This window comes from Rhamphochromis longiceps, linkage group LG22 (assembly GCF_057381845.1).
Source record: "Rhamphochromis longiceps isolate RC_006_pf linkage group LG22, R_longiceps_female_GT1.1, whole genome shotgun sequence".
In the NCBI taxonomy this organism is placed as follows: domain Eukaryota; kingdom Metazoa; phylum Chordata; class Actinopteri; order Cichliformes; family Cichlidae; genus Rhamphochromis; species Rhamphochromis longiceps.
The window spans coordinates 2444284-2463428 of record NC_140577.1 but is presented as its reverse complement, the minus strand read 5'-3'; the positions used below and the strand labels follow the sequence as shown (position 1 = coordinate 2463428).

The 19145-nt window shown below is 40.9% G+C and overlaps 1 protein-coding gene across 1 annotated transcript in view; it reads right to left on the bottom strand.

Annotated features, from left to right (window-relative positions):
• Nucleotides 1-19145, bottom strand: part of LOC146643075 (venom phosphodiesterase CdcPDE) — a 48591-nt gene that overhangs the window by 14010 nt on the left and 15436 nt on the right. The window contains exons 9-21 of the mRNA XM_085395925.1: nt 18955-19064; nt 16384-16449; nt 16197-16269; nt 14672-14780; nt 14052-14174; nt 13237-13268; nt 11724-11851; nt 11270-11339; nt 11098-11185; nt 9517-9689; nt 6926-6971; nt 6334-6488; nt 3646-3787 (exon numbers count right to left, since the gene is read on the bottom strand). Of these exons, the coding sequence (XP_085252051.1) occupies nt 3646-3787; nt 6334-6488; nt 6926-6971; nt 9517-9689; nt 11098-11185; nt 11270-11339; nt 11724-11851; nt 13237-13268; nt 14052-14174; nt 14672-14780; nt 16197-16269; nt 16384-16449; nt 18955-19064 (1315 nt within the window). The remainder of the gene's footprint in view (nt 1-3645; nt 3788-6333; nt 6489-6925; nt 6972-9516; nt 9690-11097; nt 11186-11269; nt 11340-11723; nt 11852-13236; nt 13269-14051; nt 14175-14671; nt 14781-16196; nt 16270-16383; nt 16450-18954; nt 19065-19145) is intronic.

Genomic DNA, 19145 nt, shown 5'->3' with positions numbered 1-19145 from the left:
TAGCTTGTTAGGGCTCTGCCTCCTGAGCCATAGCTACATTGTATCGAGAACTATTATAAAGTATATGTCGGTTACTTTGGTAAGAGAGTTTGTTAAACAGGTTTTCTTAATATATGTTGAGTTCCTCTCTGTCCACCCACAAACTGATTCCATCTTTCTTTCATTTCCTCATTCGTATGATCCTTGCAGCATGATAGCACATGTGCGATCACACTAATTTGAAGAATTTTGTGTCTTTCTCTTAATTTTTTACATTTAAATTGACCACTTGTATGATCAATGTTACTGATGTAACAGCAGAGTAAACTATCATTGGACACTGCACTTCCACTGCACTTGGAAAATTGTGTTTTTCACTCCCATCTACTCCCATACTTGTGGTCATTACATCAAAACTGTGGTAAGTTGATGAAACCCTGAATTATATTCAATTCAATATTGTTTATACAGCACCGAATCACAACAACAGTCGCCTCAAGGTGCTTTATATTGTAAGGTAGACCCTACAATAATACATACAGAGAAAACCCAACAATCATATGACCCCCTATGAGCAAGCACTTTGGAGACAGTGGGGAGGAAAAACTCCCTTTTAACACCTACAGCATGTTCTAACGCTCTAATAGGATATTATGGTCGACAGTATGGAACGCTGCACTGAGGTCTAGCAGGACAAGCACAGAGATGAGTCCACTGTCAGAGGCCATAAGAAGATCATTTGTAACCTTCACTAAAGCTGTTTCTGTGCTGTGCTGAGCTCTGAAACCTGACTGAAACTCTTCAAATAAACCTCTGCAGATGATCTGTTAGCTGTTTGACAACTACTCTTTCTGTCATGGTCCCTGTGCCTCACCAGCTGATCCTGTATTAGGCAACATGTTTTCTCTCTCTCTCTCTCACACACCTGCCGGGGCGGTGCTCATTATGGGCTCCCGCCCCTGGCCCACGCACCTGCTGCCTATCGGGATGATCACAAGGCCGATTTAAGACAGCAGCACTGTGTCACTCGTCGCTGGATCGTTGAGCTATCAGCGTCAGTCGCTCAGTAGTTTGTGAATCAGAATCTGTGAGTTCTTTCCGTCTGTTCGCCTCTAACTAAAGTTTCCTTGTACAGATCTTTCCCGGCCCTTTCCCTGCCTGCCTGTCATCCCGTGGACGAGTGAGTGGATTTGTGTTTCCCCAGTGTGGGGAGTGAAGAGAGAGAGCCTTTGGAGGGCGTCTGGTTCCCGTCTTTCCCCTCACATACCCCGGAACCCTGGACCCCCCTCCCCTCCCTCCAGCATGTTGTAAATAGCATCACCTGGTGTCGTTGTGTCAATAAACTGATTGTTAACTCTGTAAAGATTCCCGGTCTGCGCCTGAGTCCGTTAACTAAAACGTGACACTTTCAAGGATGTTTGATATGAAAGGAAGGTTGGAGATTGGCCTATAATTAGCTAAGACTGCTGGGTCTAGAGATGCTTTTTGAGTAAAGGTTTAACTACAGCCAGCTTGAAGGCCTGTGGTACATAACTGATTATTAGAGATAGGTTGATCATATTTAAGATCGAAGCATTAATTAATGGCAGGACTTCTTTGAGCAGTTTTGTAGGAATGGGGTCTAAAAGACACGTTGATGGTTTGTGTAGTTCAGGATTTGTTCTAAATGCTGAGATGAATATTGTTTTTGTTGGGTTTCTGAAATGAGTGAAATTGGTTGTATAAAAATGGTGACATACCCAGTTCACCTAAAAGCTATAGAGGAACTAAAAGTAAGTAAATTTTTAGACAGCAAATGCATCTAGTGAGATCTACTTGTGTTATTTCTTAAAAAATATACATCATCAAAAATGTAGCACAAACATAGCAACAATATATTGGATATTGCCACAGTTTTCTATATCACTTTATAGTAATTCAGTTTAAAGCATTTTTAGACATTTTCAGACTAGAAATTGTAAATATGTAGATTTGTTTGTTTTATGACCATAAAGCAGTTTTACTATTGTAAATCTCTAAGCCTCAGAAAGCCTCTGTCTCATTCTTGCTCTCTAAAGCCTAAAGAGGAATTATGGATTTGATCAACTGGTCCCTTCATGCAACTGACACTCTTTTCAGGGAGGAGCCTGGGACACTGGGGCTCTGCGCACAGCGTCTGCAGGTCGGGGCTGTCACTTTCATCTTTACGCAGGACTGTAAGCTGTCGTCTGTGAGGCGTGAGCGGTGTTTGTTTGTAACATAGGTAACGCTGGAGAACAGCTGCTGACATAATGTGGATCCGAAGATCCATAACTGGCCTACCTGGGGTTGAAAGTCTCGATAAATGCACGGCGTTTCGGCGGGTACACCGGCTTCAGCGAGTGTGACTCTTATTTTGAGCGATGAAAAATAATAAAATATAATTTTATTTTTATATTTCAAAATCACAGTAATCTTCCAATTTAGCACTACAAGTTAAAAAGAACTAACATAAATAAAATACACTTCAGCTAAATACTTCTAATTTATTCTCCCAAACCACGCGGAGCCGCACTATACGGACTAAAGAGCCGCAGGTTGCCGACCCCTGGAACAGGCCTATGTTCAGTTTTTGCTTCCTGTAGTCTTGTTTGTCAGATTCAGCTGTGCTCCCTGGCGTTTCCTGTCTCTGCAATCGCCTGGTGTGTACATATTGTCCGAGTCTCTGTGTTCTTTGTCGTGTTGGCTGTGTCTTTCCTTGTGAGTTGTAGTTTTGGATTATTTGTTTGTGAGTTCAAGCGAAGTCGTTTTTGAGTTTTACTCCTCGTCTCGAGATTTCTGCAGGTTTGGTCTTATTGGACATCATCACAATGTTACACACAATGTATTATATTTGTGCCAGTGTCAGAAATGTAACAGTGTCAGTAACAATTCATAAATGTTTTTTTTAAGTTTGTGTTTTTCCTATTTTTTTAAATATACTTCTAATATGTACGCACTTATAAAAACATAAACCCTAAATGGGCGAAGAACCAAATATGGTGCCTAAATAAAATGAAACATTTAGAAAAAGTCACACGGGTAAAGTGCTGCTCCCATAATAATTTAGAATTTGCATGTATATTAATGAGTGTCCTATAAATGCTTAACTTGTATATTCCACAGTCGCAGCACGGTGACACATTTCTCAGTCCAGAGTGATAATAGCGCTAAAATGGTTTGTAGACCTCATTGTTGTTGGTTTCAGTCATCACTCATGGTGAGCACTGTGTCAGCCTTTCCAGTAACCCCCCCCCCCCCCCCCCCCCCCCCGAATTCTTAAACCTTGAGTTGAGTTAATCAAGGTTTATGGTTAGACTCAGACTTTGTTGAACCTGGTTTGTAGAACAGGATCCAGCACACAATGATCAAGACATCAAGAGTGAGTCAGTGTGTGCTTGATCGTTGTGTCCAAGTTTAGACGAGTTTGGAAAATGGTTTATAGACACATTTGTGGGGAATGATGTGTGGGGGAGTCTGGAAAGAGTGTAACTGCGATGGAAATGCCCATCTTATTATAATCTATAAGAAAATGTTTAGACAGAACATTACTGGGGTAGTGACTCTGTGAGTACTCATGTGGTCCCTCAACGCTGACTCCAGGTTGACTGGAGGTCAGTTAGCGTGCTTGTTGTGTCAGTTAGGATTTATGTGAGGATGGGTACGTACTGGGTGGGTACAAAAAGGCTGAATGCAGGTTTCCAGCAGCAGTATACCGGTACTGATCACATCTGGGACTCTGAGATGCTGAAATTCTCACATCAGCCCGAAAACAATCTGGTGTGACTGAAGGCAACGGGTCCAGGTTATTCTACAAGAATATGAAACATGCTTTAGTCATTTCAATTACAATTTCATTTCATTAACAGTTACCGTAAATGTCGGGCGATAAGCCGCTACTTTTTGCACAAGCTTTGAACCCTGCGGCTTTTAGTCAGGTGCGGCTTTTCTATAGATTGTCCATGATTTTTGTCATATCGTAAGACGATTTGTTTTGTGTGTTCCGCTGTTGTACGGCACTACGTTGCCTGGCGGAAGGATCGGGGTTCAAGAGTGGTATGTTAGTCACATGTCCGTCCGCCAGGCAACGTAGTGCCGTACGAAGTAGCGCGAAAAACAAACTTCAAAGTAGCGCTACGCGTTCAGCGGGAGGCGTGGATGATGAGCGGCGATAAACTTGCAAGTTATGCCCAAAAAGCAAGTTATGCCCAACTCCACCGGTGGATTCTGACAGCGTGGAAAAGTGTGAAAACATCCACGATCACCAACGGATTTTGAAGGGCTGGACTGCTGCATGATGGAGAGGAGGACACCGCCACGGCCCTTCTGAGGGTGTTCGACTCTGACACTGACAATGAGGATTTCTTTGGTTTTGAAAGTGACAACGAAGGAGAGAAGAAGAGTGGATGACGAAGCCATCCTGAGCCTGTTTGTATCCGACACTGGAGAAGAGGACTTTGGTGGTTTTAGTGCGCAGGAAGAAGAGAAAGATGGTGAATGACTGACTTTTCTTCTTGTTAAAGCTGTGTCACTGCACCTGAGCCTAAAAGGTAGTCCGAATCTATTTTTCTGGTGTGCTGTAGGCTACTGTTATGTACTACATGTGCAAATATGTACCCATAACTTGTTTTTCAAAATATTAATAAAAGTGATGTCTCCAAACAGCCATCTCTTTCCTGACAATTCCCTTTGTGCATATTCTCTTACATATGATAAGTCAACATTGAAACACCTGCGGCTTTTGGTCAGGTGCGGCTAATGTATGTACAAAACAGGATTTTCCCCTGATTTTAGCTTGTGCGGCTAATATTTAGGTGCGCTTTGTAGTCCGGGAAATACGGTATTTTCAAATATTTCTGCCAAAGGAAAAATAGAAATCATGTCTAAAAACTGGTTATCACAAACACTTTGCTGCTTCAGTCTTTTATAGCAAACCAAGCACAGGGAGTACAACCACAAAGTGACCCACAGTTCTATTTCAGGAACATGTATTTTAAATTTATGTAAATTGTGAGGGTTTTACTTTGCCAGTTTTTCAACTTGTGCATGCTAGGGTTCACACAGAAGGAGCAGCGCCTCTTCAAGACATGTTGAGGAGCTAATTTAGCCATTAAACTCAGCTGTGTTGGCTCAAGGACACATCTAAAACCTGCAGGACACCGGCTCTCGAGGCCTGGAGTTCCCCACCCCTGAACTAGGGAAAGCATTATGTCAATTAGATGTCTCCACAAAGATACGAAAACACAGTGTGTGTGTGTATGTGTCAAACTGGACTGTGGTAGGAAGAAATCCAACGCTTCATGTTTGAACAGTCCGAGTGGAAGATCATTAGCCAAACTTCATCCACGCTGCATTTCTACTGTTGTTTAAATCATCACTTTTAAGGTGACAAAATCTGTGCATCATTATCATTAAAATAATGAAACATTTCTCTCTGTTATTAGATCACTTTTTAATTTTCTGTTTGCATCATACATCATGTATCGTTTATATAGTGTATAATGTTGTAGCTGTCTGTATTTCTAAGAGATGCCAAAGAGGCACCTCTGCATCTGTTATTGGTTACAATTATGTAACTGCAGTGATATCATGTTTCTTGAATATTGCATTAGTTGACTTCATATTTTAAATCTTTATACACGTGTCTTTGCCCTTTTTGGTTTAAGGTAAGAAATATGCCCAAACAAAACAAGCAGTAACACTTAACAACGTGATTCACAGCTTATAACCTGATAGGTCAAGACTGTGATGATTATTGCCGCAACAACTAATAAATAACTACCCGCCAAATTATGTGTTGAGATGGTAAATACATAATTAAATTTGGATGTCTTTAGAGGACTACTAGTGTGCACTTAGCACTTGTTCATAACTAACTATTCAATAGTTCACACATTAAAATATTAAATATTTAGTTTAGGGCGGTTTCACATTTTAGAAACATCAGCTAAAATCTCATCCTAATCCTAAAATAATCACAATTATAAAATGGTGAGTGTATCCAGATTTTTATTCTATAAGAGTGAATAGTTGGAAACAATAATCAGACACATTTCCTCTAAACCCCCCCTTGGAATGAGTCGGAAATTTCAAATGCTGCAAGCTCCTCATATGTTCACACCATCCATGATTCATGTGGAAACTGCATAAATCTTATTCACTGTGAGTCAGTAATTCTTTTTTGTCATATAAGATTTTTCAAAGAGTGATGGAGTTTTATAGAGCTACTGATTATCTATGTGTCTTCACATTGAACTTTTATATCAATCTGAAGCCTAAACTTGTAATCAGATAACTACCCTCCTCCCCAAAAAACAACCCAAAACATTACATCTTATCACCAGTCAATGGACTTACAGGCTTGTCAATGGTGAAAGAGCTCCACAGGGGCATCAGGGCTTTGTGGCTATAGGCGCTGATGAATCCCTCCTGGTAGAGGATGCAATAACTTTGGTCAGGTTGCAGCATCCGGGGTCGACCAAAAAGCGCGTGCTTCTTTTCTGCAGCGGATGCTGAAAAAGAAATGAAGAATAATTGTCTTCATGATGTCTGCACCAGTAAGAGCATTTTCATTAAGACTGTGTTTTTATGCTTTTCCAGTCAGTTAGGGGTCAAATCAGAATTTAAATTAAAGAGCTTGGTAAGAAAAGCTCCTGGACTTCTTTAAGCCCTTTACATTTTCAAGAAACACCCAGTCCAGGAGCTTTTCTTACCAAGCTCCTTAGACTATGATGACCCGGGTGACCGAGAACCTTCACAGGCAGCATTGAGATGCAGGGGAATTTAACAAGGCAGAAAATGTGGAGGCATGCAAGTAAAACATGCCAATGTGATTAGTTTGATCAGATCTCCCTTTGAAGAAAATTGTCATGTAAATCAAAAATCCAGAAAAAAAAGATCGTAGTAGAGAAGAGAATCGTGGAGTCGGGAGCGAGTAGAAATGTCTCACCCTCCTCTGCACTCAGATTCAGTCGTTTGTTGATATCAGTTTCATCCTGAGGGAAGACAACATTTTCCTTTAGTCTAACCTGTAATGCTGCTACACTTTTTTCTACTTTGACATGATTGGAAGGTGAAACAAAGATTCAAAGATAGTAGTGGTAAAGGGATTGGTTCTTATATAATGTGTTCCTGCTCTGACCACTCAAAGCACTTTACACAATTTGTACATTCGCACGAGCACTTTTTTTCTACCCTGTTTCTAAGTGTTTCTAATATCTAAGGATATTTGCAGACTGGGCTCAGAGTACCAGCCTTCCAGTTGGTGACCTGCTCTACCATCTGAGCTACAGCTACCGCGAATATCAGTACACTGAGCCGCTGGCAGTTACAAATCGCAGCCCTTAGACATGGTTAATATCTTTGTGATGGACGTGTCGATCTGTTGATAAGCCAGGCTCCGATCTTTCGTCTTCAGCTTGTTCAGAATGCTGCAGCCCGACTCGTGACAGCCACATAAGTCTTTAAATGGATCAGCTCCTTCGTACTTCTCTGATCTTTTAACAAAAAATACTCCAAGTACAACGCCCAGGTCAGCTGATTAATTGCTTGTGGTTGTTCCGAGAAGCAGACTGAAACAGAGGAGAACGGACCTTTTGCTAAACTTTGGAGCAGTCTGCCTCTTCAAAGCAGGATCTCTCCAACACTTGACATTTTTAAATCCTGTCTGAAAACACATCTTTACTCTGTGACTAGAGCTGCCTTGCCACCCAAACTTGAAGAGCACGACTATGTTGTTATTGCTGGTTTCTTGTAAAACCCGAAGATTTTTCCACCATATGACTGCTGAGCTTCCATTTCTTACTTTTTCCAAACATTTGTCATACCTCTTTCAAAACAGTAGCAGCTTTTAGTTGTGGTAAGCTATTATTTTTAAATATGCGCTGCAGATGCTTAGTCAGCAGCATTGAGGTTTCAGCTGGTGAGAGAGTCCAGCAAGACTTCTAGTTTGAGCGCTGATCCAGAAATCCTCCCTTTAGTCACAGCAGACGGTTATTTGAATCTCACCAACTAACTTGGTGGATGATTTGGCATTTGCACCTCAGAGGAAGTGAAACTGTCATGGTCCTGGGCCATGTTGGCCCAGTGTTCTTAGTTTTCTTGTATGTTTGTATTTTGTTCCTTGCTTAGGCCATGTTTTCTGAGTTGCCCTGTTGTGTTGTTCCCTAAGTGTTTTCCCTTCATGGCTTTTACCCCCTGTGTGCCCCTCTGTGTATCTGTGAGCCCTCGTCTCTCCTTATGTTTTATTCCATGTTTCCCCTGCCCATTATGTCTAAGTTCTCCCCGTGCTCTCTCTTCCCCCTGTGCGCCCTCTATGTATTTATGAGCCCTCGTTTCCCTTTGTGGTTGTTTCATGTTTTCCCAGCCCGTTATGTCTGTGTTTTCCCCGTGCTCTCTCTCCTCCTGTCTGAACCTCTGTGCACTTCCTGTTTACTTTGTGACTCTCACGCCCGTACATGTCATGTTCAGTTCACCCCGCCCTGTCTCGTTATGATTATCAGTGTCACCTGTGTTCCCCATGTGTTCCCACTTTCCTCGTTAACCCTCTGTGTGTTTCTGTCTGCGTCTCCCTCTGTTCAGCGTGACGTCGTCCCTCATGTTGTGTGGATCTTCCTGTGCCTTCCTGCGAATGTTAGTTTACTTTTTCCCAGTTAGTTCTGTATTTCCTGTATTCTGCCGTGCCAGCATTAAAGCTGTGTTCTTTAAGTTTATCCCCGTGTCTGTGAGTCTGCATCCTGGGTCCTTCTCCTGCCTGCCGCACAGCGATTCATGACAGAAACAGAATTTTACTTTCAGTGATTCAAGGTTTGGTTGTGGGAGCTTTCACTATTTTCAACAAACCATGCAGACCAAATCAAGTACACTGGTGACTAGTTGGATATTGGTCATAGAAAACAGATTGAGGTTTTTTAAAAGAATAAATCACTTCCACCAAAACCACAACAACACATCAAAGATTGAATTCATGGTAACTTCATAGCATCTCAGAAACAAGACTTGTAGACTGCTGGCAGTAATCTAGACCTCGGACAGGATTCAGTGGTAGGCAAAATAGAAAAACAGATTTCCATTCAGATAAAAGTATTTCTAAAAGTTGGCCATATATCATGCTTTAGGGGCTGTGGTGCAGCAAGTTTGACTCTAATAATTTGTGAATAACAGATTTGAAATACAAGGAAATTGTAGATGCATCACAGTAGCCCTAAAAAGGCTGGTGGCTTCTACAACAGGATAATGCCTTTATATCCACCAAAGGTGAGAACCCATTCAGAACGTTTCTCCAGAAGTCTGGATGCTTTTTCTTGTGTTCCCCAACTGCATGAAAGTGCATTGCTAAAAAAGCAGACAGCTGCTCTGTGAACTATTATTGCTTTGACTGTTACCATGGAAGTTTGCTTTCATCCAGTCTTGAGCTGCAGTCTGTATTTCTTGTCATATTTTTGAAAATGTTAGGATGCTTTCCACAGACTTAATTCCCACAGAATAATAATGATCATATCATTTTATATATATGCTTTTGAGTGACAGTGATGTACCCACCACCTCACCACAGGAGCATCCCAGGTTGTCTTCAGGGTTTAGGCTGACCAGTGGACACTGAGCGGGCTCACTTTGTTCAGCGGGGTGCACTGGTGTGTAGTAGGGCTGCTGCAATACGTGATTCATGCTGCCGTGAGTTCCATTATTGCTGGAAGGAGAAACCTCGAGGACATCTGCATTAAACAAACATGAATTTATTTTTGTGCCCCTGATGTTTGTTGAGTACCTGATGTGTGCAATTAGTCAGTCTGTTCCCCTTGTCAGGGCAACAAATATTCAAATCTCAACAAAGCTGCTCTCACGTCATATTTACAGACAAGGCCACATGTTTTATTCCCACATGCATTGCTTAATCAATGGTGTTGTGAGGCGCTGTGGTTTAACCCAAACCACAATCTTTTCCTAACCCTAATAGTTTTAAAGGGTTAAACCTAACCTAACATCCAAACAGACTTATTATCCTGTCTCTCAGAAGCCAATATGCCTGCGGCCAAAGGATCAGTGTCTGCTGTGTAACCGTTAAATTACAAGCATCAACAATTGGCTGTTGTGCTACTGGATGTTAACTGGCACTAATTAATAACTCTTCACTTGATTGATGCTTTTAAAGATTCCATACGGGAGACTTTGAATATTACCAGAGCAGCAGACGTGTTGTCATTCAAATTCCTGTTGAATTACCATAATCATTATCTTTACTTATATCTTTAATTATAGGATTAAAGATACGATTTTCTTACAGTAACAAAAAAAAAAAAAAATCACCAAAGAAACTAATACGCAAAAACCATAATACTGTGTGTTAACTGTGCTAAATCAGCTAAATTTAAGAATTCATAGCCCTGGATTTTGGAAGCATAAACTTCACATTCTTATAAGATGTACTGTAGTTCAAAATGCAGGAATGAATAACAGCAAGCTGAACAAGGTCCCAGTCTGCATGATCTTTTGTTCCCTGCACATTCAGGAGGGGGGATGACTGTCGTATATGCTTATGAGCTGAATGACAATTTAGAGTACCCCGCATTCTTGGAGTCCCTGGGTGGTGAGCTTGATGGCGCCCCACCTGGGGGACCCTGTCCTCCTCCTGGGAGACTCAATGCTCATGTAGGCTCTGATAGTGTGCTCCAACTACAGGGGGATCACACTCCTTTGCCTCCCCGAGAAAGTCTATCCCAGGGTGCTGGAAAGGAGAGTCATCCATTAGCTGAACTTCAGGAAGAACGATGCGGTTTTTGTCCCAGTGACAGAACAGTAGACCAGCCACTATTATATAGATCATTATATCTCATATTATTATATAGAGAGTCCTATAACATTTTGTGGCACTGCAACAGCACTAAACGTTCTGTGTACAAAAATGGTTTGTCTACAAATTTCAGCTGATTTTACTCTTTGTGAAATCAGCTGAAACTCTTTTCAACTATTCAGGGTTTTGCTGGAGCCCAGATTGCTCTAATTTATTTATTTTTATTATTATTTATATGCAGTTGTTATGAGTGTCTTATGTTCAGCAGATTTTGAGTGGATACGGTCGAGTGGTGTACAGTGGTGATGATTTGCGGAGGGGAAAATACTCACCACACATTAGATTGTAAAGTTCAGTATTGGAGAAAGGCTCAATCTCTTTTTCCTTCTGAAACTTGGGGCCGTAACTGATAAACATGGCCTACAATAGAGATTAAGAAAGTGAGTGTTGTTACTGGGAAAATGTTTTTCCAATTTAGAAACACAGAACAGAGTAATAGCTTACATGCATGCTCTCAAAGTCATTGTCATAGCCGTGGTTACCACCAGAGCAGAATGTGAGAGAGCCTGGATCCCTATGAGGAAAGAAGAGTTTGCCAGTTGTAATCAATCATATAAGTTTCTGAATATAGACCTAAATGATTACTGAGTCCCATGAAGCGATAAAGGGGCAAAATTACACCCCACTAGAGTTTAGCTCAAGTGCCAGGATATTATGCCTTACAAGAGTGTACCAGAAACCTTTAGAGAGTATGACTTCATGCCCATTAAATGGGGAAAAGCATTTATACCCTTCTGGAAGAAATTAAACTGAGGGAAACTGTGTTTGACACACTATAAAAGTCTGAAACCCATAGAACAAGCACTTTGTTTCTGGCTAACATTATGAATCCCTGTACTCTAAAGCACATGGCTACAACCGTTACAGAGAATGTCTAAGACTGTAGCACCATAAATACCTCTCAAACAGCCATTTAGTGTCAACCAGGATGCTGACATCTTCAATGCGACGACTGTTGGCAAAGTGAAGGCGCTTTGGTAGGTTCGCCTTCAGGTACGGCTTGATTTTTTGGTCTGGCTTCTTACACTGAAATCATGAAAGACACTCATTCGTGATCCAATCCTGGAACATTTTTGTTGCATACAGACGTGGACAAACTTGTTGGTACCCTTCGGTCAATGAAAGAAAAACTAACAATGGTCACAGAAATAACTTTAATCTGACAAAAGTAATAATAAATGAGAATTCTATAAATCCTAACCAATGAAAGTCAGACATTGCTTTTCAACCAAGCTTCAAATGAATTATTTTTAAAAAATGCATGAAACAGGCCTGGACAAAAATGATGGTACACACAACATGAGACTTCTGCACCTCTCAGCAGGTATTTTGGACCAGTCATGTGCAAACTGCTCCAGCTGTTTCTGGTTTAAAGGGCACCTTTCCCAGACTGCATGTTTCAGCTCCTTCCAAAGATGCTCAATAGGATTGAGGTGAGGGCTCAGAGAAGGCCACTTTTAAATAGTCCAGTGTTTCCCTCTCAGCCATTCTTGGGTGTTTTAAGCTGTGTTTTGGGTCAATTTCCTATTGTCAGACCTGCGACTGAGACCAAGCTTTCTGACACTGGCCAGCACATTTCTCTCCAAAATCCCTTGATAGTCTTGAGACTTCATTGTACCTGCACAGATCCAAGACACCCTGTGCCAGATGCAGCAAAGCAGCCCCAGAACACAACCGAGCCTCCCCCGTGTTTCACAGTTGGGACAGTGTTCTTTTCTTGATATGCTTCATTTTCCGTCTGTGAACATGGAGCTGATGTGCCTTTGCAAAAAACCCCGCCCTCCCCCCACAAAAAAAACAAGAAAGAAATGACATAAAAATTATAACATGATTTGTTCACCATTGAGTGAAATAAGTATTGGCTTGCCTATAACCCAGCCAGAATTCTGGCTTCCATTAATTAACTGTGTCAATCACTTACAGCTACTTCAACTCTCAACTTGACTACAAATAACTACATACAACTCTCGACTTGTTATATGCAACACATTTCTCCAGGGAATCAGTTTCTTCCTTTCCAACATCATGTTTCTCACATCCTTTGACCAAAGATATGTCAAAGGATGTGAGGGACGAGATTGTAAGCCTGCACAAAAATGTAATGAATGGGCTCTAAGACCATTAAGAAAAGGTTTTGTGAGAGGGTAACAACACTTGGTGTTAAGTTTTAAGAAATGGAAGAAATATAAAATGACTATCAACGGATGGTGTCATATACTGTAAAACCTTAACCACGAAGATGAATCGTAGATGGGTGTTCCAGCACGACAGTGACCCAAAAATACCACCAAGGTAACAAAGAAGTGGGTCAAGAAAAAACTACCATAAAAAGGCAGTCCATTTCAGCAGGGATCAATAATTATTTTCCTCACGGTACATTTTGGTAAGAAATTAAAAAAAAAAATACTCACAGTCATATTAGCAACAAGTCCAGCAGAGTCCCCTGTTGAAAGGGAAACATTTATGTCATTGCTGAAAGTTCAAAGCCAAGGCACGGCAATTAAATCGTGTTTCGTTTAAAATTCAAATTTAAATGGCATGTTGAAGGAATTTTCCTGTGCGATATGTTTGTTAGTGAGATATCACAAATAGCTTTGTAATCGACAGATTTGTTCTTTTTCAGTCAGCATTGTGTCCCAACACAACTACAGAGTCTTAGAGAGACACAACTCGTCTGTGCAGGAGTGGAAACATATTGTATGATTCTTTATCCTTTTGGCATCGTTGCCTCTTTTTCAATGTCTGTCTTTTAGCAAAGCTCTGAGAGCATCTACATCTACAATGTTGTGTGATGCATTTTCAATAGAAACTAAAAATCAAGTCATCATAATCTTCCAAATTTAAGAACTAAAAACAAGCATTTTATCAAGAGTAAATCAGATATGTTGGGTCAGCCATGGACAGGTGAAACTAACTGATAGACATCCAAGCCTTTTGTGCTTGATGCATCAGGCATCAAGCCTTTTTACAGCCTTACTGTCTCTGAAACAGCCATGCCCTGATGTTGTACTGATATGGCTGCAACCCAAGAACATTCAAGTATGACCAGGTTCAAACACAAAAGAGACCTAGGTAATCTCGCAGATTTCACATGCTTTAGGAACCATATAGTTGCTCACAACGTCAAAAAGCTGGTGAAACCTATCATCAACGACTCACCCCACCTCCTCATTCTTTGTGTGATCAAAGACAAGCAGCAGAGCACTTTGTTGTTGCATTTACTTACACAGTGCGTCTTTGCTCTTGGCTCTGATGCGTCCAATGGGACCCTCAGTTACCACATACATGCTGGTATCGCCCACGAGTTCCTTCATTGTTTCCTTTCTTTCACAGCTTGTTTCCTCCATACCTGCAGCAACATTCAGCTGTTACATTACAGCCTTAATTTCTTCAGTGGAACAAAAACTTTGGAATGCTTTATTCCTTATGTGGAATACTCATGAAGCATTATGATCCCGTTCTAGATGGTGGTAGTGTTACTGCATTATCAATGTCCAATTGCTGGAACGTGTGTTTGCTTTTATTTCCTATGTAGTGGTAAGATTCCAGTGAAGAGATTCCACAAAGATAAAGTAAGATCAAAGTGGATAAAGGCAGGTGAAGACGATGCCTTCTTACTTCCCAGTACTGTTTTAAATGCTCTGGTCTTTGTAGCCATGTTGGACTTTCCCAAAAATAAAATTTGCTTAAATCATTATAAAATTTATGAGGCAAGCCAAGGATTGTTGTAAAGCTACATGCATGGTAAAAAGAGAGCACATGTAAACATTTCTATTGACACTGATTTCTTTGAACACATGTGACAGACGTGTTTTCAGAGCCACATCACTCTGAGTGCTTTGTTACCATGGTCAGCCACAATAATGATGTTGAGACAGCGGTGTAGATTAATTTGCTTCAGTCCATTCATGAGCTGACCAATGATCTTATCCACACCCTGGAGTGATGTAATAATCTGGAGAAAGCAAATTAAATGTTCAAATAAATATGACGCAAATGATGTTGTTGTACTTTAAACCTGTCATGCAGGAATTATGACAACCTGTCTGAGAATTTTTATTCATCTTTAGGAATGAAAATAGGAATAAAAACGAGAAAATCCTGATTGAGGTTGTCATAATTCCTGCATGACAGGGTTAAATAACAATGAAGCACATCATACACCTATAGTAACATTAACCGGCCAGTGGGTGGCATGGTATGGAGTGACTCATCAGTGTCCAATGTAGTGGTTTATGTGCATGTGTGCCATCAACACTGACACAGGAAACAGCCTTTGAATAGCTGTAACTGTAGTGACCACTATGCCTGAAAAGGTTAAATTACTGAAAACAAAGTAATACGAGAGTGGAAGAGAAGTATCCATGACCGAGCAATGACGAACTTCGTTAGAAAAACGTAATTCAAATCTTGGCCATTGATGTGTTTTCCTTGTTTCTATTTCAAGCCGTCCTTCCAAGAGGAACACTATAAATTGTCTACTGTGTCGTTCCTTTTTCACTCATCGTTAATGAGTGAAAGCATGAATCACTTCTTCACATGTGAGTCTCGTGCTTTTCAGGCATTTCCCCATCACTCACTCAGCCAGTAAAGCTGGTTGATTCCCTTTTAAAATCTGCATGTTGATTTTATTTTGTCATTGAAACCAACCACGTCCACATCTAATGATTACAACTATTTGAAATGAAATTCAGGAGAACTCTGCTGAGCGTTATCTCCAGACCCAACACACAGTCCCTAAAAAATATGCTTTTTCTTTCATAATTTGTCTGCATGGCCAAATCCTATGACTGATCCACTAAATCCATATTTTTGATGCTATTGTCATCAGTTGTCTAGCCCGTTCCCAAAAGTCACCACATGGATGTATACGCGATCCATTAAGGTCTCCCAAAAGCCTGACTTGACAGATGCAATTTTAATTGTTTAATTAGAAGTGTCATAAATATTTATGGAGATTTATGAGCCTCGTCAGTGGACTTTAGAGTTTTGTTATTATGCTCACTTATCTGTGATCATTCACTGCAGGGTGTTTTACTGGTGTGGATAATGCACGAGTAGTTTCAACATGAGGATCTTGTTTCAGCACTGGGCCAGAGGGGCTACAACAGAATAACATCTGCACATCGCTCTCGCATTTCCAGCCAGTGCCAGAAAGGCGGCATAGGTCAGCTTTCTCTGTGCTACTTAAACATGTTACAATTATTCATTTAATCATTGTCCCATGGGCTTTATCAGAACTTCCGCAATATTTAGCAACGACAAACGTCAGTCACCAATATAACAAGCTTTTGTTTTGTTTCTTGAACCAAAAGAGCAGAGCAGCTCTCCCTTCATCTCTTTCTTATCTAAATGAGTCGAGTGACCTTACCCCTCCACTCACAGGACCGTAGCTGTGTCCAGATTTATCCGGCTCCTCCAGATACAGCGTAAAGAAATCCGGCCTGGCGGGAAAGAGTTGTTTTACTTAGAATCGAGTCAAAGCAAACATAGTTCACATTTATATTTTTTTATCTTCCTTTTGTGAAGTCTTTGTTTTGAAAAAACAAACAAACAACCTTTTATTAGCCGGCAGCTGCAGCCACTTCAGCACAGTGAATACTCTTTCTTCAAACGGCACGGTACTAAAAGAATAAAAACAAATAGAAAGTAGAAGGTCAGTGTAAAAATAGTGATATTGATGTTTTTCTACAGAGAGAGCTAACAGTAGTGATCATCACGGCTGTGTATATTCCACCACTGTAAACACAGAACAGTCCCTCCTGCTGAACACCATTAACGAACAGCCACCCTGGCTGATGCACAATTTTGAAAAACATGCCCGTATCACTGTGAAGTTGACTATCCAAGTTTCCAAATATTTTAATTTCACGAACGTGCTTACAACATTACCAGTGAGCTTTAGCACTTTTGAAACTAGTCGTGTACGTCTGCATCATCAGTGCGTTGACTGCACTGACGCTGGTGGCAGTAACACGTAAGAGGTTTCATTAGTCAGATACTGCAGTTCGCCTCCCATCGGTCTGTTGGTTTTATTAAGTCTTGTTTTTACTCACTGTTTTGGTTTAGTATGTGCTTAGTGAGGTCTTGGTTAAAATACACCTGTTTGCAATAGTAACTGAAAAATTATTTATTGGCCTCAGCAGAGTAGCACACATCATCAAGGACAGCTCCCACACTGGTTTTGACCTGTTAAACTTGCGCTACAGGTGCATCAGCACAGAGACTCAAATACTCAAGAACAGTTTCTTTCCAAAAGCCATAACCACCCTGAACCCACACATGCACTGATGACACAGTTTCACCCCCTAATCTATACACAGACTATACAAACTACCATCACCACTCTGCAATATTTAATTTACCTGCCAAAACCCACACTGTAAACATATAATTGTCATGGTCGGCTGTGTGGCAGGCAGGCAGGAGTGGTGGACCCAAAATGCAGGACTCTTAGGAAACAAGCTTTCAACTGAAAATGCAGCTTTATTGCTGGAACAAAACTTCAACATAAAATAAAACTCACAAAAGCAAACAAAACTCTAAACTGAGATGCAGGAGGACTTGAAATCATGAACACACAGAAAGTGAGGGTGAACAGACGTTAACGACGTGACGCTGACACAAAGACACACTGGGCTTAAATACGCTGAGTCATCAAGGAATTAGAGACAGAAGGGGGACACAGCTGGGAGAAATAAGACCTAATGAGACAGGGAGGGCAAAGCCGGAACACTGACATCAGACAGGAACAAGAACCTTCAAAGTAAAACAGGAAACAAAACACACTTTACTAAGACACGGACTAGACGGAGAGAGACAGACTAGACACTGACCAAAGCCTACTAAATAATAATCATAATCAAAACAGTATCACTGATAAATCAAATCATAATCTAGAAAAACACCAAAGCATGAAAAACAGAAAGCTGGGTCAACATGACCCAGAACCGTGACAATAATACTGTTTTTCCCCTGATATTTGTATCGTTGATAATGGATTGGGACTGTTCATATGTATAAAGTACTGCAGAACTGTGCAGCCCGCCCCTTTTCTTCTCCCACGTGTCTGCACTGAGTAGAAGATGCTCTGAATCTCATTGTACAGGTGTATAGTGACAATAAAAGACATTCTATTCTATTCTATGCTATTCTATTCTAATCATGGATTGATGTGAGAGAATGGGGGAATGGTGGTTGCTGTGTGAACCATCATTTCCCACACCGTGACAAAAAAGGCTTCAATGTGGCGACAATCGTCATCCAGAGTGTTGAAAATAGCGGGAAAACATTTCACATGTGATGTTTAACTTAGAGCATGGGCCAATCAGCTCTGACGCCATCTGTTCTCTGGAGCCAAAGTCTCCCAGCCAACCATAAAGTACATCATCCTGCATGAGTGTTTATGACAATAGTTACTTGATAAGAGCTCGTGCAACATATCGGAATATTTCCAACACACTGCACATTTACTGATGTTGCTTCATGGACTCCAGTATGTGATTTGGCTCAAAGATCAACTCCCAGGGTTAAATAATCAGATTACATAAAAGCCTAATTATGAATTCACTGTTAAGTTACTGTAAAATACCGAGTGCAACCAGCATGGTGCTGCTGTTTTGATTGGCAGATTTTCCATGGCTTTTAAATCAAACAGTGGGACCTGATGCAATATGATTTAGCTCTGATGTGGTGCGAGCAAGAGAGCTGGGATCACAGTGTAAGACGAGTTACTGCTACTATATTTCTACACAGTTTAAATGTATTTTTTCAGTTGCCTAAGTCTTATATTCATTAACCTACTATGGTATCATTTTGCATTGGCTTCATATACTTAAGTTACTGCACGGTCAAATGGGGTGGCACACCGATTGTCCATGAAATGATCCATTGGGAGTCACAATAGGCCACTGAGGGAGGTTAAAGAGGAGGCGGAACAGCAAAGTGTTTGACATTCAGCTGCTGTTTCTGGAGTAGCGGATGAAAAGTAGACGGGGAATTTTTTACACAGCAAACTTTGAATATCTGTGTCTCAGGGATTTTGTTAACTACTCTCCAGGGGGATGCGAGGCTCTCATGCATCATTCAGTTCTAAAGTGATTTTTTTAAACTAGAAACGATGGTCTCACCCGTCATAAGGTACGTAGATGTCAGGAAAACTGTCGGCGATTTTCACATCCGATCCAGGCCAGAAGAAAGTCCCAGACTTCAGTCCGTGGGACTTTGCTGTGTGCCAAATCTCCAAAAACAAAGAAGACGTATGAGCTTGACTGAAACATGCTCAACGCTGATTCTGAAGTTTCTTTTTAACAACGTTTAT